The following is a 24,195-nucleotide window of genomic DNA, read 5'->3' on the forward strand; positions in this document are numbered from 1 at the left end:
GTTGTAAGTATGATACAGCTGCCATGTCACTGCTTTATATCTTTGTGTAAGTTGTAATATATGGCATATGGAACATTTTTCACTGTAACATACATTGCTGTGCCAAGTAAGTGCAAAACCCAGTGGAATTGCAGTTGTGGTCAAATTAACTAAGATGCATGCAGGCAACAATGTAGCAGTAGTATGGTAGTAGTGCATATAGATGCTCTTGTAGGCTGTGAAAAGCTAATTTTGAAATATTCGGAGGAAAGTAATATTAATTATCTTTGCCTTAAGTGTTCATTTGATTTATTCTCTTTTCTATTTGGGGCATTTATCATAAGTGTACTGTATCTTCCTCAAAAAGGTTTGGAAAGTGTACATTTATACGCTGCAAAAACAGGATTTTTTGGACTATAAAAAAGGTTGATGTTAACATGTTAACACTGAGGTAGTGGCCAATTTATAATGTTGTAATTTTGTTCTCTTATTAGCTCAGGACATATTGACAACTGATTGCTGTGGATGTACAATGTAGGTTCTGCTGTTTGTGTGACAAAGTTCAGTGTTACAGTACCACCACAACTACGCAGTCTGCATTTATCTTTATGGAGTTTATGGCGCAAAGAGGAGGTTAATGCAACAAAGCTGATACGTTGTCATACTGAAGAAAGACAGATAAAATGGTTGATGACATGAACTCAAACTTTACAGTAATAACCTATAAATACAGTAGGAACACTAAAAAAAATTTATTGCAACCAAGAAGTTGATAGTATTAAACTGTAAAAGAAATAGCTGCACATTACAGTGGGTGTGTTTTAAAAATAAAAGTCAAAAGCTGGAACATCTGGCCACCAGCACTTCGCAGTTATTAAACGGGGACATTTTTTTAGTGCTTCAGTTTCTTTGAACACTTGTACACTGCTGCCAAGATAAACTTTTCTTAGACACGAGGTTTGAAAAAACATTTCAAAAGAATATTGATTACTGCCATGAACAGATAGTGTCAGGAACATTCAGTACTGCGCAGGAAAAGGAATAATAAAGAGAAAATTGACCAGATGAGAGTGCATTAGCTGTGTATGTTTGGGTCACCTGTGGTCTGACCTCTAGTACTCCTTGCAATTTGAGACAAGCTTGTTTTCAAAGTCTGGCCACTCAACTGGCATTTGGCAGAGTTCTTCTTTTGCACACCAGCTGATAATATCAGTGTGTAAATATTCTGTCATGGTTTTGAGGCTGGCAGCTTTGGATGTAATGTCTGTTTGTTTTTTTAACTTCATATACAGTGACTGGACAGAAATTCCTGGCTTTGCATTCCAGTTCTTTTCAAGCCACTTACTGCACATACAGTATGTGTGTCAAGGCAATGATGCAATCCTGCAGCTGTCTCAAGCTTCATGTACAGTTCACTCCAATTCAAGCAGTGATGTGTGCCCATTTTCAGCATAAGCCAGTAGTTCTAAATGTTTTTCCCTCCACCTGTTTTCCTCTCATCCACACATGTGTTCTGTCTTTGTTCTATGGACTTCATTCCTCTTCTCTCTGGAGAATACCTCCACCTATCCACACTCTTTTTTCACCTGTTCCCTACTCTCACTTCAGATCATGTCTCCTGCAAACGTCATAGTCCACTGAGCCTGACCTCATCTGTCAGCCTGTCCATCACCACTCGAAACAAGAACAGTCTCTAAACCAGTCACTGATGTAATCACATCCTCACCCTGAATCCATCTATCACTCCTACTGCACACCTCACCACTGTCTCTCTGTCCTCATACATGTCCTGCACCACCATCACATACTTCTCTGCCACTCCTGGCTTGATCATGCAGTACGGCAGTTTTGACATCATATGCTTTCTCTGTATCCACAAAGACACAATGCAACTCCTGCTGACGTCTTCTCACAAAATCCATTGTTGCAAAATTGGCATTCGAGTACCGCATTGAAATTCAGTGTTTGTAAAGGCAGACTGGATTTAGGTGATGGTTTCATACGATTGGGGCAATGGGACGGTACTAAAATGTAACATTTTTTATGAAAACTGTGCCTTTTTCAACATAGTTCCTACTAAAATATTAGATGTAATATTAAAATCAAGTTTGCTGCAGCTGTCTCACTGTCCTAGGCTCTATAGGAGAGATATTAAACTCCAAATCAATGAAGATACACACTAAACCATACATGCAAGCAGCTAAATATGTTTCCATTTAAGTGCTCCCATGATGAGCCAAGTGTTCTTCAGCCAAATCTCTATCAGCATTGTTATCAGGTTGTTCAGAAAGGAGCTGATAGACGTGCAGTCAAGTTGAAAGGCTATCACCTATGTTCTCACCGTGCTACCTATGACAGCCATCTGGCCAGAGTATGGGTTTCCCTAGGGAGGCCTCTTCAGAGGCAGGAGTGAGCAATGCCTCTTATCAGACATCAGCTTTCCCTCTGCAGGGTCAAATAAATATGCAGGACTGTCTCTGAGAAAAGGCTGCCTGTATGGAACCTGGGAGAGCTTTTACAACAGAGTGACTTGTTACAACTTCACAAGCACCTGTTATGCAATTATACATACATAGATTGTCAGGTTCGACGGTGCCCCGACCGGCGACCTGTGTGTGTGTGTGTGTGTGTGTGTGTTTGTTCTCCCGCTCTGTTTTTGTCTCCGTTGTAGTTGTTACGCGGTTGCGTAGCAACGGGAGATGTCCGACCCGGAAGTTCCGCCACTCTGAGTGGTCCCACCTGCAACTGATTCCTCGCCAGCTGCTGCCAATCATCCACCATTGTGACAGAACTATTTAATGGTGTGGCTGAGTGACAGACAGCGCTGGAGTATTCCACCAAGCCGGGTAGTGACTCGAATTCAGCGAGTGTTAGACAAACGTTTGATAGCGGAGGGAGTAGTGATGGCCAAATGAAGCTTTCCGAAGCACTGAAGCTTGTATTGAAAAACGGTTCATTACTCGAAGCTTTTCAACACAGTCCTCTCCGGTGACATCTGGTGGTGAAAATTTTGAAGAGCAGCTTGAATCTGCAAAATAAAACGGACTGCTCAATTATCAGTGCTCACTCAAGAGTGGAGTTCTCTCTGATATTGGGCCACCGTTCCGTTGCTTTGAACATGTAATTGGTTTTGTTTTCTCGATTGGGGGGCTGAAAAAAATGTAATGCGTATTTGCGTAATACATTTTGATCAATAAACTTTCCCTATTTAAACATGCACTATGGTGTGGCCTTTCTTTGCTCATAACTCCTTGATGTTGGTAAATACAATAAGTGAGCAATATATATAATATACATATGATAATGCACAGCACATTATGGAGTATGCCCCTGCTGTGAAGTCCTGCCTCCATCTACTTGTCGTTTAATCACTGGACAGCTGGACAGGTTCATACAAAATATTAGATTAGGCCAATTGTCCTATACATATTTTTGACCTAGGGGTGGGATTGATTGTGAACTGGAAAGGGAAAATGCTTAGGAAGCTGAGTACGGCTGCATCGTCACTGATTTGTAGAATCATTTTTGATTCGATACAGGATCCGATTCAATTTGATTGGAATCTGGAAAGTTTTGCCTCAGTCAGAAATATTACAATTCTGGTCATGTATCAGTATATATCCATAATTTCGTATCTATTAAAAGAAAGCTGACACATGTGAGACTTAATTAGAGATGTAAACAGAGAGTTATGAAACCTGCAGCTGCAGAAGCCAGCGAAAAAAAAAGAGGCAAACACAGCGCGGACCCGCCGACACATCAAAATCTGATTCTGACGCGTCGGGTCCGCGCTCTGTGTTTACGTTTGTATGCAGAATCCGTAAACCTGCTCCCAGTTACTGTTTTAGCTGTATGGTGTTTGACGACATGTTGTGAGGTTTAACCTGAGATGCTGGCGTTTCAGGCATAATAACGTTAATTTACAAATCGACACGGGATTTTAATGAATCAATATCACTTTATTCAATTTAGCATGGATTGTAATCAGAAAAGCGATAATCAAAACCCACCCCTAATCAAGAACTTGCAAAGTAAAAACATGATCTATGTAAGGTAGCCCTTTTGTTATTTACATTTAAAAAGAGGATTGTTACTGTGCGCTGGCTGAGTCTGTTTCTTTTCTTAGAAATAGTTTCTCCTGCCCTGGAGAAAATCCACTTGCATGGAACAGAAGAGGCTGTGGAGTGCAGGAACTACACTGTAAGTTGGTAGATATGCAGGTATCCCTGGGTCCTGCAGACTATCACCTAAAAACAATAAACAAAATGATTTTCTAAACTGTGTAGCAATGTAATGTACGTATAGTGTCAAATACATTTTTGTAGTCTTCATTAGCTTTAATTCACATGGAAGTGTTCCTAAAGTCATATGCTGTAATGATATTTACATTATGAAAACATGATTTTGGACATTTCAAGTTTTTCACTTCGGCAGATAAAATGAATTGAGCAAAATCAACTCAAAATATTCCCACACGCCAGAACGTCCTCTCTTCCTCGCTGGCTCCATATCTGTCAGTGGAATGATCACCTCGTCGCTATCTGTCACCATCAACACACTCCACGAATCCCGTGGATGATTCACTTCCTTATATCCGTTTGAATCAGGTACCGAAGCAGTTACGTGCGTAATGAAGCTTCGGACGTCACTGGTCACGTGACTTTTGCCAAACGAAGCAAGCCTCGACACAGTGCTTCTGAACCAGTGTGTTGTTTTTTTCGACACACGCTCCGGAGCGTCAGCTTCAAGCGGGCCATCACTAGGAGGGAGGCTAACCGCATCTGTTTGCCTTTTTTCCAGGCTACGAGTGAGACGGAGATACGAGAGGAGAGACGTCACTGTTTACGAAAGTCGTATGGACACACGAGGGGAGCACGGAAGGGACTTAGCACTATGGATTACTTTGGATTTGCTTCACTGTAAATAAAGACACTGTTCAATCTTAACGAGCGATCCGCGTCTGGGTTCTCTTACTCATCACTCCCGTAACAGAATACTCCAGCCACTTACATGGACCCAGCGGACGCCGCTCCGGTTCTGCGAGAACTCTCGATTCAAGGTGAGATGTTGGAACGCCATGAAAAAATGATGAAACATGTTGTTGAAGAACAAACTGTGTTACGGCAGCTGGTTGCTGAATTAAAAGGGATTTTGCTAACTCCCCCTGGGGCTGCAGCTGATGCTCCGTCGCCCGGGCCGTCTCTCAGCACAGCCGCGGCTTCTCCTCTGCCTCCTTCCCCTCCCACACTGCAGCGCGAGCACCCGCTGCCGGCCCCTGAGAAGTTTAGTGGGGATCTGGATAAGAGCCGCGGGTTCTTAACACAATGTTCGTTCATTTTTAGAGAACAGCCTCGGTCTTATTTCTCAGATGGAGCCAAGGTGGGGTTAATGGTGGAATCAATGACTGGACGCGCTTTACAATGGGCCCAGGCCGTGGTAAGCATGCAACCTGCTATCTCTTATGAAGATTTTTTGTGCAAATTTCGTTGTGTTTTTGACAAAGGCTCCAGCGCCGACAGCGCAGCACATCGCATGTTTTCCCTGAAACAAGGATGGAGGAGTGTAGCGGACTTCTCGATTGACTTCTGGATTTTGGCCGAGGAGACCGGCTGGCAAGAAAATGCACTACGAGGGGCTTTCATAAACGGCCTGAACGAAAATCTAAAACGTGAGTTGGCCTCAAGAGAACTGCCTAAGTCGCTCAGTGCTTTGGTGAATGTGTGCATTCAGTTGGATGAGCATAGGCGTGAGTTTGGACGGCGACCAGCGGGCGGCAGCAAAACCTCGGCAGGGCCCTCTCTCGAGTGGAGACGGGAGTGGGAGGAACAGCCGTTGGAGGAGGAGGAGCAGCCCATGCAGATCGGTCGAGCCAGCTTTAGGTCTGTGGCCCGACGGAGAAGACCTCAGGGGGGTGAGTGTTTCACTTGCGGAAAGAGAGGACACTTTTCTGATAAATGCCCAGAGTCGGGAAAAGACGCTGCTCGTCAGTAGCCGTGGGCATACTGACGGGCGTTACCGCAAACATCTTGCCCCACCTCAGCTGTCCTGCCAAATTGATTTTCCAGTCCTGTATTCACCCATGAAGTGCTTTAATCGATTCGGGGGCCGAACAAAGTTTTATTGACGAAGCCCTGGCCCAGACGTTGGGCATACCTGTTGAACCCTTACCTGAGGTCCTCCAGGTGGCGGCGCTGAATGGTGCCCCCTTGGCCAGTATAACACATCGCACTACTGATTTGACTCTTTCTCTTTCCGGAAACCATGTTGAACAAATCAGCCTGTTTCTGTTCAAGGCTCCTCACACTCCGCTAGTTTTGGGCTACCCCTGGCTCGAACGCCATAACCCGCAGATCGATTGGGAGAACAGCAGGATAACTGGGTGGAGTCCTAAGTGTCATGAACAGTGTTTACGTTCTGCTACAGTTAGCCAGACGTCCACTAGCCCATCTTCACCTGACGCTCCTCCCGATTTGACTGCAGTTCCAGCTGAATATCACGACCTAGCCCAGGTGTTCAGTAAAGAAAAGGCCCAGTCTCTTCCCCCCCATCGTCCGTACGATTGTGGGATAGACTTGCTACCCGGCGCTCCCTTGCCCACAAGCCGTCTATACAGTATTTCGAAATCAGAGCGAGAGGTAATGGAGGGCTACATCACCGACTCGCTGGCGGCCGGGATAATCCGGCAGTCCACCTCTCCTCTCGCGGCAGGTTTCTTCTTCGTTGAGAAGAAAGACAAAACGCTCCGCCCCTGCATTGACTTTCGAGGTCTTAACAAGATAACCATTAAGAACAAATACCCGCTTCCTTTACTCACCTCTGCTTTTGAACTCCTTCAGGGGGCTGCCATCTTTTCTAAACTGGACCTCCGCAGTGCTTATCATCTGGTGAGAATCCGCCAGGGGGATTAGTGGAAGACGGCGTTCAACACGCATCGTGGGCACTTTGAATATTTGGTGATGCCTTTCGGGCTCACGAATGCTCCGGCGGTCTTCCAAGCCATGATAAATGATGTTTTACGGGACTTCATTAATCATTGTGTTTTCGTTTATCTAGACGACATCCTTGTGTTTTCTCGGAACCCGGCTGACCATGTCAAGCACGTGAGAATGGTGTTGCAGCGCCTGTTGGAGAACCGGCTGTTTGTAAAGGCAGAGAAGTGTGAGTTTCACGTGCAGACAGTCTCCTTTTTGGGGTTCATCATCGAGGAGGGACGGCTGCGGGCAGATCCGGCCAAAGTGAGGGCAGTGGTGGAATGGCCTGAACCCAAGAACCGTAAGCAGCTGCAGAAGTTTCTGGGATTTGCCAACTTCTATCGACGGTTTATCCGCAATTTCAGTCAGGTCGCCCTGCCTCTCACCAACCTAACCTCTCCTAAGCAGCCATTCCAGTGGCCTCCCGGCGCTGAACGGGCTTTTGTGAGACTCAAGCACCTCTTTTCCTCAGCTCCGGTGTTGGTACAGGCAGACATCAGTCAACCTTTTTTTGTGGAGGTGGATGCTTCAGACGCAGGTGTGGGGGCAATACTATCCCAACGAGTGAATGCAAAATTACACCCATGTGCCTTTTTCTCACGTCGCTTATCTCCTGCAGAGTGCAATTACGACGTTGGAGACCGGGAGCTCCTCGCCATTAAGTTGGCGCTTGAAGAGTGGCGACATTGGCTCGAAGGCAGCGAGCATCCGGTGGTTATCTGGACAGACCACAAGAACTTGACCTACCTCCAAGCGGCCAAAAGACTGAATGCCCGGCAGGCCAGGTGGGCTCTGTTTTTCACTCGGTTTAACTTGACCATCTCTTACAGACCTGGCTCCCGCAATCTTAAAGCAGATGCTTTATCGCGCCAATTTTCCCCGGATCTCGACCCAGACGAGAAGGAGAGACCCATTCTGCCATCCTCGTGCTTCGTGGGGGCTCTGACCTGGGACATAGAGCGGGTTATTAAGGCTGCCCAGCGGTCGGAACCTGATCCGGGCACTGGGCCCGATGGGAGGATGTTTGTTCCCGCGGCGGTCCGAAGTAAGGTCCTTCACTGGGTCCATACGGCCAAGTTTGCCTGCCACCCGGGTAAAAACCGCACTATCGCCTTTCTGCAACGTTTGTTTTGGTGGCCGACTCTAGGGAAGGACACTCGGGAGTATGTGGCCGCTTGCCCCGTTTGTGCCCGAAACAAGGTCTCCTGTTCACCCCCTGCTGGCCTCCTTCGTCCATTGCCTGTGCCCAGCCGCCCGTGGTCTCATATTGCACTGGACTTTGTTACCAGTCTTCCCCCCTCCTCGGGTCACACAGTCATCTTGACCGTGATCGATCGCTTCTCAAAGGCTGTTCATTTCGTTGCTCTGCCGAAACTCCCTTCGGCCCTGGATACTGCCAAGATTCTCACGCAGCAGGTGTTCCGTCTCCATGGGGTTCCCCAAGATATCGTGTCCGATCGGGGTCCCCAATTCACGTCGCGAGTGTGGAAGGAGTTTTGTAAGGAACTGGGGGCCCAGGCCAGCTTGTCGTCCGGCTTCCACCCTCAAACCAACGGGCAAGCGGAACGGGCTAATCAAGAGCTCGAAGCGATGCTGCGTTGTGTGGTCTCTTCGAACCAGTCATCATGGAGCGATCAACTGGCGTGGGTCGAATATGCCCATAATGCTAGCACGTCGGCGGCTACTGGGGTTTCCCCGTTTGAGGCCTCCCTGGGGTATCAGCCCCCGCTTCTCTCTGTGTCGGAGGGGGAATTGTCGGTTCCTTCAGTCCAGCACCACCTGCGGCGCTGCCGGCGGGCATGGCGCGCCACCCGGACCGCCCTCTTGAGGACCGCTGAGCAGAACAAGAGACTTGCGGATCGCCGCCGTGCTCCGGCCCCTGCATACCAGGTCGGGCAACAGGTATGGCTGTCTGCGAAATATGTTCCTCTGAGGGTCGAGTCTAGGAAACTGGCTCCACGCTTTATCGGGCCCTTCCCCATCCTGGCCGTGTTGAATCCTGTGACTGTACGTTTGTCTCTTCCCCGTTCCATGAGAATTCACAATGTCTTTCATGTGTCCCAGGTGAGGCCTGTCCGGACCAGCCCTTTGTGCCCGCCCTCCGGGCCCCCGCCACCCGCCCGGATTATCGACTGCTCGCCGGCGTATTCCGTATCGCGGATATTGGATGCCCGGCGCCGCGGTAGGGGCTTTCAGTTTTTGGTGGACTGGGAGGGGTACGGTCCGGAAGAGCGTTCTTGGGTGCCGCGGTCCGCGGTTCTCGATGCTGCCATGGTGAGAGACTTCCGCCGCAGGCACCCTGATAAGTTTGCTGGGTCGCCGGGAGGCTCCCATTAGAGGGGGGGTACTGTCAGGTTCGACGGTGCCCCGACCGGCGACCTGTGTGTGTGTGTGTGTGTGTGTGTGTGTGTGTGTGTGTGTTTGTTCTCCCGCTCTGTTTTTGTCTCCGTTGTAGTTGTTACGCGGTTGCGTAGCAACGGGAGATGTCCGACCCGGAAGTTCCGCCACTCTGAGTGGTCCCACCTGCAACTGATTCCTCGCCAGCTGCTGCCAATCATCCACCATTGTGACAGAACTATTTAATGGTGTGGCTGAGTGACAGACAGCGCTGGAGTATTCCACCAAGCCGGGTAGTGACTCGAATTCAGCGAGTGTTAGACAAACGTTTGATAGCGGAGGGAGGCTAACCGCATCTGTTTGCCTTTTTTCCAGGCTACGAGTGAGACGGAGATACGAGAGGAGAGACGTCACTGTTTACGAAAGTCGTATGGACACACGAGGGGAGCACGGAAGGGACTTAGCACTATGGATTACTTTGGATTTGCTTCACTGTAAATAAAGACACTGTTCAATCTTAACGAGCGATCCGCGTCTGGGTTCTCTTACTCATCACTCCCGTAACATAGATTGTTTGATCAGTGTTATTTACCCACTCTCATTCCTGACCCCGTTAACGTTTATCAACAGTCCATTAATATATAGCCATAAACATATACGAGAAAATTTTAAGAAGTTATCAATGTGCAATATTCTATCTTATTGACTTTTATTATCAGTTTAAATATCAGTTTACCAACTATGCTCACCGGCCACTTCATTAGGTACACCTATTCAACTGCTTGTTAACATTACAATCTGCCCATCACATGGCAACAATTCAGTGAATTCAGGCATGTAAACAGGATCAAGAACCTAAAGGCAGAGGATCCTACCCAATACTAGCAAGGTTTACATAACAAAGTGCCAGGTGAGTGCATATAACACATCAGAACAGTTGGGTTTGTATGATAAAAGTACAGTGTTTTTTCATTACTTGCTTGCAATTAACCTCTTAATTAGCTTAAATTTAAGAAGCTACCGGACATGACATCCCTTTGAGCTAAACAATGATGCATTTTGTTTGATATGTTGGGGTTTAAACTCTCTAAAGCCTGAACCATCTTCAAGTTTCTTGAAGACGTTTCACCTCTCATCTGAGAAGCTTCTTGAGTTCTGATTGGTACAGAGATCTCAGTAGCTCACAAAAACTGATACACCTGGCGTTACAGGATTGAATGACTTCTCAACTCACTGTTTCAGGGATGAGTTTTTAGTGATACAAAGTCGATCTTTTTTCTTTCAGCACAAATCCTAGTGGCACTGCTGTCACGTGTGATCACAGAGATTTACAGTGGCAGTTGTGTACACAGCAATAACCCATGGATATTGCTGTTAATGGTGCTAACATAAACTCCAGTTATTATTTAAAACACTTCTTTTTATATTAAATATTCATAAAAGTGTCACACATAAAATAACAGATCCAAAGCAAACATTTACTGTAGTATTCAGTTTCTTAGTACCCTAGTGTGTGGGTTCTCAAATTTAATTAATGTTCCAACTCAGCAACATGAGCTAACCACCCCACAATGACCAACCCTGCCAAATCCTGATTGGTGCAGGGAAGTTAATGACATCACATGTTTCCATCTGAGCTCTCGCTTCTGCAAAAAAATGACTTTGTTTTCAGGATCTTTGGAGCGCCTCTTAAACTAAAGTTCAAAAAGAAAGCGACAGTTAAAAGCTCCGGAGAGAATCTATCAGTAAATAGCTGACAGCTATAGACCCAGAAGAATTTTTCTGTCTTTGCTTGATGGAGAGCTTCATACTTAGCAAAAGGGCAGTTCTTAAAGTGTGTATAATTATTCTGAGAACAGCAGCAGGTGTTTATTCCTGCGGCTAGAGAGGTACAATAGAGCCCAGCAGCTCATGTCACAGAGTTGGACGGCGTCCCTGAGTGTAAAAATAGTCATCTGGCCGATGGTGTTATCTACATATTCACACGACTACTTAGCAGTAAAAGCATTCAGTCCCAGCATTCACAAAGTGGCTATATGCACATCGAATACAAGAAGGAGAAACACAATGTTTTGACGTGACCAAGATCCTGGTGGGATTTAACCACTGTCAGTCATTTAAAAAAAACAAAAAAACATTAAGGACAGGGTGGGCTTTGTTTTGCATTCATGACGTTCCCATGGCTAAAGTACCTGGGTTTCCCTGTACGCCTCCCAGTCTGCTCCAGACAGGATCCAAAACAAATACTCACGCTTACAAATTACTAAGCAAAACGTCAGGCAGGTTATGAACTCTGTGTGTGTCCCTTTGACAAGTTAAATACAGTTTGAAATTTCAGATAGTAATCTAAATACGTTCCCAGCCCTGTGAGAGGAACAGCGTCTGAGAGTTTTGTATTCAACGCTCATTTGTATGTTGATGTTATTCTGTTTAGAAATCCAAACTAACATGAACAATGATCCAGTGGAAATGATGTGTGAGGTTTCTGCTTCAGAAGCCTTTAACAACCAGTGCAGTGGACTGCTGTTATTTTGAAAATACATCCAAAAGACCAAGAGTATGTCTTTGATCTGCTGTATGATTATATGTGAAACCTCTAACTTCAGCCTTATTTAAATTCTTGCTTGTGTTTCAGATGAATTAGAGCAAAGGTGTCAAACTCATTTTACATCACTGGCCACATCATAAGTCAGTAAAGCTGTTGCCTAATAACAAAGCAGAAAAAAATGCTGCTGGCTGCATGTTTGACAGCCCTGAATTACAAGTGGTCAGGAACATTTGGTGTTATGAAAAGTGAAAGCTACCTTCATGTTTGATTGCAAGAACTGATTCAGTAAGAAGGACTAGATGTTACAGTCCCTGATAATGCATTGCTTTAGATGGAGAGACTCTTGGGGGATGGCTGTTATGAGGAAAGGCAGCCCAGAAACTTTGTCAGCAGTGCCCATCGTTGGTTGCCTCAACTTTCGGTCTTTTACCCAGGTTAATCTGCCATTTTCCTTCCTTGGTTAGGTTTAGGGAATAGAGATCTGATCTAACTTATCATTTTAAAATTTGGGACACATCATCAGTAGTGGACCTTGGATTCATCGGGTGTTTCGGCCATTATCACTAGACACCCTCATCCAAAGAGGCCCTACCAGGGTTGATCAGGCCCTGGAGTGTGTCACTGGTTTATGTTAAATTGTTATTTCTCTTCTTCATTCTTCTGTTTAGTTTCCTACAGTTTATTTTGCTTGCCTAAAAAGACCACATGAAGGTCTTTTCGTGGTCTCTTCTCTTCCTTCTTGGCAGTTTGAATCTGGTGCCAAATGACGCTGGCATGCTCCAGACGTCCCGAGAAGCCCCGGTTACCGGCCTTCTGCACTGATGTGTCAATATGGTTGTTTCTTTGCAGGAAAGTAGATAACCTTTGGGCCAAGACACTGAAGAAGATCTTTCCCTCTACGTTCAGCAGGCTGATCTGGCGAAACTGGCTGATGGATGAGGAATTCTTCTCCTTAGGGATCAGAATACCTCCTGCTCTTCGCCTCTTCCTTTCAACTGGACCCTTTTGTTGATCTAGTATAAGAGCCAGTTCCAAGTCAATGGTTTCCCACTCTCTTTTCTCACTGGATCTGGGCCACAGAATCTGATCTTTCCTGCCTTCCATCTTCCTTTCCCTTTCTGGTAGTGCGAGACTAGACAGTGTTGGAAGATTCTGTTGGCTGTTTCTGGGTGAGCTCTGGGCTGGAACGTAGTGTTGATTGTCTACACCCAAGTGTGTTGCTAGTTGTTGGTGGCTAAACTTAAAGCTAGAGGCTGATAATAAATGGCCGGGCCCTGAGCTAGAATCTAATATTGGGTGTGGCTGGCTAAGCTCTAGACTGGGAACTGCTACTGTCTGGATTTGACTGAGTTCCAATCTGGAGACTATGGGGGAGTCTGTACGACAATGAACTTCGAACAGGGTGCTGATGCCCTGAGGATTGTGGGGATTCTCCTGCCTCTAGACTTAAATTGACTGATTTGACTTACTTCTTAAAAAGTATGCGTCAATGCGAGGCCCCTTTCTCAGCTTGCTGAGGCACTTCTTCCTGCCTTGGTGGATTTTAAGGCCCATGTCGGTTGTTAGTTTTGACCAGCCACGAATGCAGTTCTGCAGCTTCTTTCCTACCATCATTGATGGTCCATTATTAGCAATGCTGGTTGATCCATCGTTGATACCGTTGGTACCGTGAAAACATCAGTTGTATAGCTTAATTATACAATATACCCATGCTGATTTAGCTGTGAATCGCTTCAAAATATAAAATCCAGCAGAGTGGCCTCGTGATTTAGTCCACATGTGTTTTATTAACTCATCTCATAAACATTTACTTTTTTACTTACGCAGAGTTTACCTTACATGATTGATTAAGCATTGTCTAAACTAGAGCTCACAGCACAGTTTGGCCTGCTGGATTTTAATTTCTTACTACCACCTGTTTTCATTACCCATTTAGTCAAATTTAGAAGCTCATCCTGTCTGGTAACTTATGCATTTCATTGAAAAATAATCACATCCTGTTGTTTTCCTCCATAATTAATTCCATTAAGAAGCGATTGCTAAATCAAACTCTGGGTTGTTTGTTTGTCATTTAATTGCCCCAAGATGAAGGCACTGAAATTACGGTGATTACTTCACATTTAGAAGGCCTTAATTGTAATAATTAGTGAAAGCTGGTGGATGCCCACTTGCCCTATTTTTGCTGCAAGGCAGTCACTTAGTTCCACTGTACATCCATGTCAAAACATCATTAGACGGAGTCATGTCCAAATGCCCGTTCATCCTCTGGAGCATGTGCGTTCACAGCAGTGCAGAAATAAGCTAAAAATCCTGCACTTTGACGATACTTCCCTGAAATATTCAAAGACTTTTGGAAAGAGTGTTTATCTGTAACCTCTCCTCTCTGCCAATAATTACTGGACAGACAAACTGAACAGCAGTCAGTTGGTGTGAAAAACGGGATTAACAGTGTATAAGAAAATGTCTCTACATATACTCTAAAGCCATTACAACTATTTCTGATATGTTTTTTGTTCATTTGTTATTTTTTATTGCAGGGTTTATTTTGGAAGCACTGTCACAATTAATACTTTGTTTTGTACATGCATGCTGGCATGCGTGCATGCATGCATGCGTGGGTGCGTGCATACGTGCATGCGTGTGCGTGCGTGCGTGCGTGCGTGTGTGTGTGTGTGTGTGTGTGTGTGAGCAAGTAAGTGGGTGTATGTTCTGGTGGGAATTTACCTGCATCTCTCTCATGCAGACGAGACTGGAGGCGGCTGGATGTCTGTGGACAGTCTCTGCCTCCTCTGTACGCACACATGTTATATCACGGATTTAAATGCACAACAAGACAATAAAATGCTGATATCTCACATGCATGGATCCAAAGCACATTTTGCTATTTGATTTTAATTATGTTAATTATCACGGTGTGCTGCATGCTGCTGATGGTGTGGTGATGAGGTCTGCACAATATCAGTGGCAACGTTTCTGATCATTTTCCTTTTGGCAGACACATGCTAATGCCTGATTCTGACTAATACCACAGACTGCATTCTGTCCTCTTAAGCTGTGCTTGTTTGCAAAGGTTACTACAACTGAGACGTGAAATAAGAGAAAGGGGAAAAGATTTCCTCACAGCTTGTGTTTTTATAAGATGTGACTCAACTTTGCTACAATTATATGACCCACTGAAGCAGCCAAGATTATGATTTGTATTACAGGCTTTTGACATGAATAGACTATTCTTTAATAAATTCTATTAAGTTGGCGTAAATTTGTCCTGCATTGGATTTTATTGTGGATTTGTTTGGTTCTGCATAAACACATTCCCTACTGTATATGTAATTATTTAAGCTTAAGCTCCGTTTGTTGCTCTTCTGTTTCTTTTCCACTTGTCCTTAATCTGGTGCACTGATGGTTTGGTTGGAGATGCACAGGCTTAGTGTTTTAATTTGAAAGATGCAGAGAAAGCAGGAAGAATGTGCAGGACACAGTGCAGAACCACAAGAATAGGAACAGAACTATGGATCTGCAGCTGGTGCATCAAAACCAGAATTTCTGAAGCCCGCTATCATAGGAATGTTTTTACTCTATAAATGTATAAACATGAAACCGACGGTCATATTTGGAGAAAAAAAGATTTATGTAATAGATGAAGGTGGAAAGGATAGATTTGCGATGCTCCTGGGGAATTTAATAGACTGTAAATATCATGTCATGTCTGCATGAGCGTCAGGTTCTACTTGTGGGAACCTGCTGTGCTTGTCAAACAGGTACAATGATCCTCTGCTGCCCCCCTAGACAAAAAAGAAGTAATGCAAATAAATCCCACCCCCTTTTTCTCTCTCTCTGTCTCCCTCACTTCTGGATCATTGTGGGTTTTCCTTCTTGTCTTCACATGGAAACAGAACATTGGGTTCTACTTTAACCGCTCTGTGAAACATTCGGTCCCAGTACATCCTGACTCATAACTCTCACACACACAGGCTTTATGCACCTGCCACATCTTTTTTCACCTTCACTTGTAACTGATGAGCACTCCATTGGGAATCTAAAATAGCTGTTTTCTTCAGCTACATGAGTGAGACACTGATGCATTAAAACCCAGCAAACACAATTTAGATCTGCTCTCGACTGCTGATGTTTTCCTGCACTTGTGTTCAGTGATTGAGGACAGCATTCATCACTCCCAGTGAACAGAGAGCATCATCAGGCTGGTCCCGTGATGCTCCCTGTCAAGCAAATTGACACTGGCAAGCTTATCTATAACCTCTGGCACAGTTCACAAATTTCTTGCTTATGTAAAAATATCAGCACAATACAGAAACTCTTCATCACAACAGTCTCTCTACTGAAGAGTCAGCCCCTCATGATGTCAGACAGAACCTCCCCTGGTTGGCGTCAAATACACGACACTTCAGAGAACTTATAAATGAACACCTGTAACACGCTCAGCGTCACACTTACTGCTCAGCTTAGAGGAATCATTCAAACAGGTGAGTAGAACATTGAGATGCTTTAAAATGATTTTGTACTTGGGTTTTATTTCAAGAAGTTTGTTTCTAATCAAACTGTTTCACTCAGTATGTGTCCTTGATAAGAGCACAGATGCCAAACCATATATTAAAGTAACAGATTAATAATTCAGATTTGAGGGATTAGAGGTTAACTCTGTTCCAAGAAATTATCAAAGTGACAAATGGAAAGAGGTCTGTTTATTTTTTCCTCGCTTGACATTGCGCACATCTTCATCTTCATCTTCGTTATGCATGGAGTGACTTTATTTAATAACAAACGGTAGCATTTCTGCGTGTTTTAGCTGTAAAGCAAAAAACATATGAAATTATCTACAGTGACTAGAATTCTGCAAAGGACAAATCTGAAATTTAAAAAAACATGTGATTTTTGGTGGGTAATTACAATATGAGTTTTCATAAAACATGATAGAAGTGTTCCAAATTTCAAAATCAAATATTTAATAGCCTTTGCTTTCATGCATTATTGGATGCAGTGCAATACAATAATCAGCAAAAATCACCTCATCAGAATTTTAAAAATGCAAATCAACATCAGTACAGTGCTGTGATCCACACCTGATTAAACCCTCAGAAATGTGTTCTTTGTAAATTCTGTAATATAGACTTCATTTTCCAGTGATTGCCCAAAGAAAAATACAATTGATTAGATGTGACATTTCCAGGGATGAGCATCTTTGCCAAAGATTACTCCTCCCGTGATTAGTCCCACCGGAGTGTTTGTGGCCTGCAGCAGAAGCACGTCAGAAACATCGCCCACTAAGGAACAGAGCTCAAGAAAGGTCTGTATTATAGCAGAACAGTTCCCTTGATGGCAAGGAACAGTCACAGCCTCTGGCTTTAATAGTTCATTACTGGAGGTAGCTCAGGTGTACTCCATTTAAAAACTCTTGCACTTTCACATTGTTCAAATCAGGCTGACTACGAGCTGCTGCAAACATTCCCGAAGCCCAGAACAAAACCTGATATTTATCAATAAAAAAAGCTGCAGAAGAAAAATCAAAAATCTTCTTGTAGGACCCAAAGACAGAGAAACTAAGCTTATGGCTTATGAATGTTTTTATTCCATCAGTCCACCTTTGATAAAAATTCATTTTCCAAGTTATCATTCTTCTATATTGAAATTAGCTTAAAGATGAGCTAAATGTCAGAAATGGGCTTTTAAAAGCTCCCAGAAATGACCAAATTCCCACTGACATTACTTACAATAATCTTGAACAGAATATGACCTTTTCCATTTTAATTTGGCAATCACTGCCCTTTTTATCCTTCTGTGAAAGGGTGGTGCTTTTAGAATGACTCTCTTAAGTGAGTTACATGTTCCTAGGGGGAGTCACGTTTCCCAGAGGAGAGTCCGCACAGACACAATAACATGATAACAGCCTGAGGAGAGGCTCTGACGGTGTTTGCGACATGTTTTTACTGTCTCTGGAGCTACTTTATCTCTACTTGTAAGATGAATCTCAGCAGATCAGAAGCAGGGATAATAATTAACAGACAGGCTGTGGCTTCACAGATGTAAAAGAAACCAAAACACTTTAATAACTTCGTGGCTTCAGTGGTATCAGCTGCTGTTTTTTGTGCTTCTTACTGGTCAGAAGTAGCTCAATAATCCTTCTCGCTCCTCTCCCATCAGACTGCTGATTTTTGTGGTAGCACAAACATGGACACAAATGATTCATCACTCAGCTCAACATCCATCCTGACCCAGCTGCTTCTCAATACCACAGCATTCATAAACAGCACGGCAACATCCTTCAGTGCTATTGATGGGTGCGACAACCTGATAGAGGCCGTTCTCTTTGACCTGGCCGTTCAGTGCATCAATGTAATTTTGGGTATCCCGGCCAACTTACTCGTCATTGCTATTCTCATCCACAATCGCAAAGAGCCCTCCACTTCAGACATATTCTTGGGCTGCTTGGCCTTCATGGATGCCTACTTTGGTGCAATGACCCCCCTGAGCTTTCTTAATCTCTACCTCTGGCAGCTCAAAGAGGTGTTGTCTGCCATTAAGTTCTCCTATGGCGTGAAAGACACCAGCGGTCCATTGTTCCTCTCCTGCATCTGCTTGGATCGCTTTGTAGCTGTACTCTTTCCAATCGCTTTTGGGCAACTTAAACACTTCAAGTACAGGTTAGGCCTCTCAGTGCTGGTGCTCTGCCTCACCTTTGCCTACTCAGCAGCCAAGATGGTGGGAGGACTCCCCAACTTTGAAAAGCTGTTCACCGGTGAGGTACTGGCAACATTTACTTGGATGATGGTGTGTAACGCAAGCATCCTGTGGGCACTGAAGAAGTCCACCGGTGCAGGGAAAGATGCAATGCACCCCATGAAAAAGAAGGCCTTCAAGATGGTGCTCTCTATCCTGTGTATCATCGTGTTCAACTACCTGCCACTTGTTGCTCTGTTTCCATTTGAGGACTACTACTCCCCTCATGTGTTTCGCTGCTACGTGCAGCCCGCGGGTTTTGCCTTTCTGAACATCAGCAGCACAATCCAGCCCCTTGTCTACTTGTCTCGTCTAGAGAAGGTGCCTTTCCTCTCTGACGCCTGCATTAAAAAGATTACTTCCTGTTTCGACCCAGAGAAGAACCAGAATCCACAGGAGCAAAACCCACCTGCTTAGATTCACAAAATATAAAAATATAACACACATATTAAAATCTATGAAAAATAATTGTCTGCAACTGTGAGAGTCAAATCCTGAGTGTAAAGTCCTGCTTTGTTTGTTTGTTTTTTCACAGTTTACGTTTTACTTGAATGCATTTTTTTCATAATCAGTGAAAGAAATCTGTATCAAAGATTGAATCAATAATTAATCAACAAGTAGACAATGTTAAAATTATAAGCATTTTAATTTCATGTTTTCATAATGTGATGAATTTCTACGAGGAACATGTGAACTATTTGATTGTGTTTTGGCGCCACCGTGAGGACAAAATACATCAATAAACTTTATCCTTCCAGTGAATGTGTGGACCAGTGACTGTGGTGAGGTTGTGAGGACATTTAGGCTCAGAATCCCAATCAGCATCATACTGATAGCAAAAGGAGCATCTATCTGTTTCATGTGTGATGTCTTTCTCAAGGTGCATGGTGCAGGACGGGGTGTATACATTCCCCACATACCTCTCCAACATAATAATGAATGAATAAGTCAAACAGTGAGTTTTTAACAAGGGTTAGTGTTTGCCACACACCAAAAACTCAGCTGCACCACTACAGGGAAAAAACACTACATATGATTTTATTAAATGTAGTTAAATGTGTTTTATACAGATCTATATTTGCTTTCCTACTGAGTGAACATTCATGCCATGCTCAAATGTATAAAGCACACTGGTATGTTCAAGAATACCACACAGTTAGGTTAACATAGCATACAACCCAAGTGAAAAAGCCATCTTAGCAATAATATCTGTCTTCCAACACCTCTAAAAACTATAAATAGGATGTGTTATTTCTTCCTTTCTTTAAATCCCGGAAAAATGCTTAAGTGTAAAATTTACAGTTCACCATTTTAAAAGTGTTTGCATAACAATCTTTGTGGGGACCAAAGATCTGAAGACATTTTTGACTCAAAATGTGGTTTGGTTAGGGCAACTAGGGAGACTCACTTAGATGTGTCCTGGTCCGGCTGGCTCATGATAGTTGCAGGTTTTGTGTATGTTTTGCTCTCTCTCTCCCCGCATTCTCCAGCGGGGAGAGCACAGCACCTGCAGCCAATCCTCCCTCGGATGGAGCGGCAGCGCCCATGGTGGAGCCGGCTCCTCCCGCCCCAGAACCAGGTACCTCGAGTCTTTGCCTACCTGCCCCTGAGCCCTTCACTGGTGAGTGTCATATATTTAATATATATTCTTAGTGCTTATTGTCTGATTATATTGTTTTTTGTATTTTAAGCTCAGACGAGACAAGAACTAGGTTAAGGGTGAGAAGTTGCCCTGCCAACAGACCTTAGACAGGGGAACTGGAGAAAAGAGGAAGTTTCACACACAAAGAGGAACTGAGTAAACTGAGTGTGTGTGTGTGTGACGTGCTGCATAATATAACCATCCTGGCTGCTACCGCAGTCAGACTCCGCAGTCTCTGTGCTCAGTCTCCATTTTCTGGAAAATGTAAAATTAAAGATCATTTTTTGAGTTAGACCACTTTGAGCTGTGTTTTTCTTCGCTGCCAAAAGAATGCAAAGAACTAAATTTAATATGAGCTATCAAAATGTGCAGGGTTTTAATGCAAATTTCATTGATTTTTTTTGTTTGAGGATGATGGCGCAAAACTTGCAGTTTTTGTTCACTTGTGCAACCACGCACTGCAGTGGGCTCAGGCGGTTTTCTGAGGCGACCCCGAAATAACCTATCCTTCTTTTCTGTTAAAGTTTAAGAGTGTGTTTGACAAGGGGTCGAGCCCCAAAGCGGCGGCTCATCGCCTGCTGAATTTGAAGCAGGGGTGGCAGACAATGGCCAACTACTCCATTGACTTCCAGATCCAGGCCAAAGAAACTCGCTGGGGAGAGAACGTGCTGCGAGGTACCTTGTTAAATAATCTTTGTGATGAATTTAAGGACAATTTGACAATGCGGGTATTGCCCACCTCTTTGGGAGCATTGTTAACATTAGGTAAGTCCCAGTTCCTAGGGACTTACCTAATGTAAGGTACCTATAAGGTATATAAGGTACCCAATGAACTTGAAGGCCGTATACATCACAGCTAGGCAATGGCACCTGGCCCAATTTGAAGGCTGCACCAAATGCAGCTAAAAAATGCCTCCTTCATTTCCCTGGATATGAAGGATGGGTCAAGTGCATCCTTCGTGGCCCAGCCTACCCCCTACGGCCCAGCCAATTCCAGTTTCCAAAAATGGCGGCAGCTACTTAGTTTTAATACTCTTACTCTTTCATGCTCACGAAATAAACTTTTAAGGTATTTTCAGGCGAGAACGTAGCTGTGTAAACTTCAAATATCTGCTTGATTTACCAAGAGATCACGCATTTGTAAAAGTGCGCCGACATTTCTGGAGACGTTTGTTACGCACCAGCTAGATAGCTGACTGGGAGGACAAGGCTCACTAAAGCCGGCGAGAAAACCGGACTCCCGGCACATCGTTTTTAGACCTCCCATGTTCTTTCGGTACTCAGGTTAAACATGATATATAAGTCACTTAGATAACTTAAAAATGTTATTGTTTGGCTTTTTTCAGTGTTTTCTGGCCTTCTCGGTCTTCGAAGGACCCAGCCCATGTAGACCGCGACGGCTGTGTCCTCCGAAGGTTGCGGCCCAGGAATTGGGACATACCTGTAGTGTATCAAAGATGATGATCATCTGTGCGCCCGTCGGAGCTCTCTGCACTACATCTCCCACGAGCCTTCGGAGCAATCCAAGATGGTGCCTGAGGGAGCCCAAGCGGAGCTCTGTGAGCAGGGGAAGGTCTTAAATCAGGAGGAGCCCATGCAGTTGGGCCACTCTCGCCTGTCGTCTGGTCTCCGTGTTTGGTTTGTGGCAAGAGAGGCACATTGTGTTGCAATGTGTCCGGCACAATCAAACAAAATTTCATTTACTTGGCTCTCGTCAAACATTTCAATTTAATTACCGAGCCATTGCCACTCTCACTCCAGATTTCCACTCTGTCAATAAAGCACCTGCCAGACATCACCCACATTACAGAACCAGTCGCCCTCACTTTATCTAGAAACCATTCAGAAACCATCAGATTTTTTTTTGTATTTCAAGCTCCTCAAACACCGTTTCTTTTAGGTCACCCCTGGTTGCAACAATATAACCCTCATATTAATTGGAAGAAGACGTGCACATCTGGGTGGGGGGAGTGCCAAGTGGACTGTCTTAAATCTGCCACTCCCCCTGCTTCAGCATTCAAATTGCCACCAGTCTCAGAACCCCCAGATCTTTCTCTGGTGCCATCGGTCTATCATGACATGGCCAAAGTGTTTCGTGAAGACTGAGTGCGGGCATTATGCCCCCACAGGATGTATGATTGGGCAATCGAACTGCTCCTGGGGCTTACGGGCCTACGAGTCGTTAATTCGTATCACTTGTTTAGAATCCGCGTGGTTGACAAATGGAAGACACATCTCGGTCACTTTGAGTACCTTGTGATGCCGTTCGGGCTAACGTCTTCCAGACGTTGGTTAATGATGTACTCTGGGACTTTTTCAACCGTTTCATCTTCGTGTATTTAGACATTATTCTAATCTTCTCTAAGACTGAAACTAAACACATAAGCATGTAAGACAGGTCTTCCAGCAGCTGCTTTAGAACAGACTTTTTGTTAAAGGAGAAAAATGTGAATTTCATGTGCAAAATGTTATTTTTGGGCTACATAATCGAACTCAACTAAATGAACTCAAGCCAGACCCAGCTAAGGTTAGAGTGGTTGTGGAATGGCCAGAACCCACAGATTGCCTTATGCTCCTACAGTTCCTCGTCTTCACTAACTTTTATTGCAGATTCATCAGGAACTTCAGTAAAATCGCCTTACCTTTGACCCATTTGACCTCCCCCAAGATCCCTTTTCAGTGGGACCCAGCAGCTCAAAAGGCCTTCACTAAGTTAAAGGAGCATTTCACTACCGCACACATCCTGACACAAGCCGACTTGCACCTCCAGTTTATAGTGGAGGTGGATGCCTGGGATTCTGGAGTCGGCGCCACCCTCTCCCAGCAACGAGATGGTAAGCTATGGCCCTGTGCCTTTTTCTCTCGCCATCTCTCTCCTACAGTGCCCAACTATGATGTGGGAGACTGGAAGTTCTTTGCAATCAAACTGGCCTTGGAGGAGTGGAGGCACTGGTTGGAGGGCATGGCTCAGCCATTTATCGTTTAGACAGACCATAAGAACCTGGCTTACTTACATGGAGCAAAATGACTCAACGCACTGCAAGCCAGATGGGCTCTTTCCTTCATCCGCTTTAACTTCTCAATTACATACATGCCAGGGTCCCGGAATGTGAAGCTGGACGCTCTGTCCCAGCAGTTTTCGACGCACAAGGAGAAACAGGATCCTGAGCCCATCCTTCCTGCAACTTGCACTATTGGAGCAATCACATGGGAGATCGAGTTGGCCGTTCGGGAGATTAAGAGCCGAACCGGATCCCGGAGGAGGGCTCGCAGGGCAATCTTTGTTCCGTCCACCGTCCACTCCCGGGTGCCACACTGGGCTCATACCGCCTGCTTCACATGCCATTTAGAAGTAAACAGAATGATTACCTTCATCCAGCGCTATTTCTGGTGACTCACCTTGTCACCAGATGCTCAGGAATATGTCTCCACCTGCTCTACATGTGCCCGAGACAAATTGGGGAATCAACCACCGACTGGCTTGCTACAACCACCAGCTCAGCCGTGGTTTAATATCATGTGGACTTCGCCATCGGCCTACCCCCGTCAGCAGGTAACAACACAATAATGACTGTTGCTGATCAGTTTTCTAAATCTGCTCACTTTGTAGCACTTCCTAAAGTCACATCGGTCCTGGAGACAGCCCAGCAGCTCACTAACCACGTGTTCGCCCTCCATGGCATCCCGGAGGATATAGTATGGGATCATGGACCTCAATTAACCTCTCAGGTATGAAAGGAACTCTGCTCACCTCTAGAAGAAAAGGTTAGTCTCTCTTCTGGTTACCACAGAGCAACGGACAAACGGAGCACGCCAGTCAGGAGCTGAAGACCGTGCTTCGCTGCATCGTCGCCTCCAACCAAACCATCTGGAGCGAGCAATTGCCCGGGGTGGAGTATACCCACAACAGCTTGAAGTCTTCGGCTACAGGGCGTACTCCCTAGGGTATCAGCCCCCCCGTTCTTGGCCGTGGAAGGTGAGTACTT

The 24,195-nt window shown here is 44.8% G+C and overlaps 1 protein-coding gene and 2 long non-coding RNA genes across 4 annotated transcripts; all 3 read left to right on the top strand.

Moving 5' to 3' along the window:
• The first annotated feature begins 2,561 nt into the window (after window positions 1-2,561).
• Window positions 2,562-5,512, top strand: LOC146671786 (uncharacterized). Its single transcript, XR_014911501.1, has 3 exons — window positions 2,562-2,825; window positions 4,780-5,038; window positions 5,322-5,512. It is a non-coding gene; the product is annotated as an uncharacterized LOC146671786 (long non-coding RNA).
• A 3,210-nt stretch (window positions 5,513-8,722) lies between these two features.
• Window positions 8,723-9,846, top strand: LOC146671787 (uncharacterized). Of its 2 annotated transcripts, XR_014911500.1 has the most exons (4): window positions 8,723-8,852; window positions 9,015-9,224; window positions 9,406-9,580; window positions 9,663-9,846. It is a non-coding gene; the product is annotated as an uncharacterized LOC146671787 (long non-coding RNA). The 2 variants fall into 2 exon arrangements; XR_014911499.1 differs by having other exon boundaries at window positions 9,406-9,846.
• Window positions 9,847-17,059: 7,213 nt separating this feature from the next.
• Window positions 17,060-18,984, top strand: LOC146671788 (G protein-coupled receptor 183-like). Its single transcript, XM_085405237.1, has 2 exons — window positions 17,060-17,137; window positions 17,992-18,984. Exon 2 carries the CDS (start codon window positions 18,019-18,021, stop codon window positions 18,982-18,984), a length of 966 nt encoding a protein of 321 aa, XP_085261363.1. The 5' UTR covers window positions 17,060-17,137; window positions 17,992-18,018.
• Window positions 18,985-24,195: the final 5,211 nt, after the last annotated feature.

Source organism: Rhamphochromis longiceps, linkage group LG4, assembly GCF_057381845.1.
Source record: "Rhamphochromis longiceps isolate RC_006_pf linkage group LG4, R_longiceps_female_GT1.1, whole genome shotgun sequence".
Classification (NCBI taxonomy): domain Eukaryota; kingdom Metazoa; phylum Chordata; class Actinopteri; order Cichliformes; family Cichlidae; genus Rhamphochromis; species Rhamphochromis longiceps.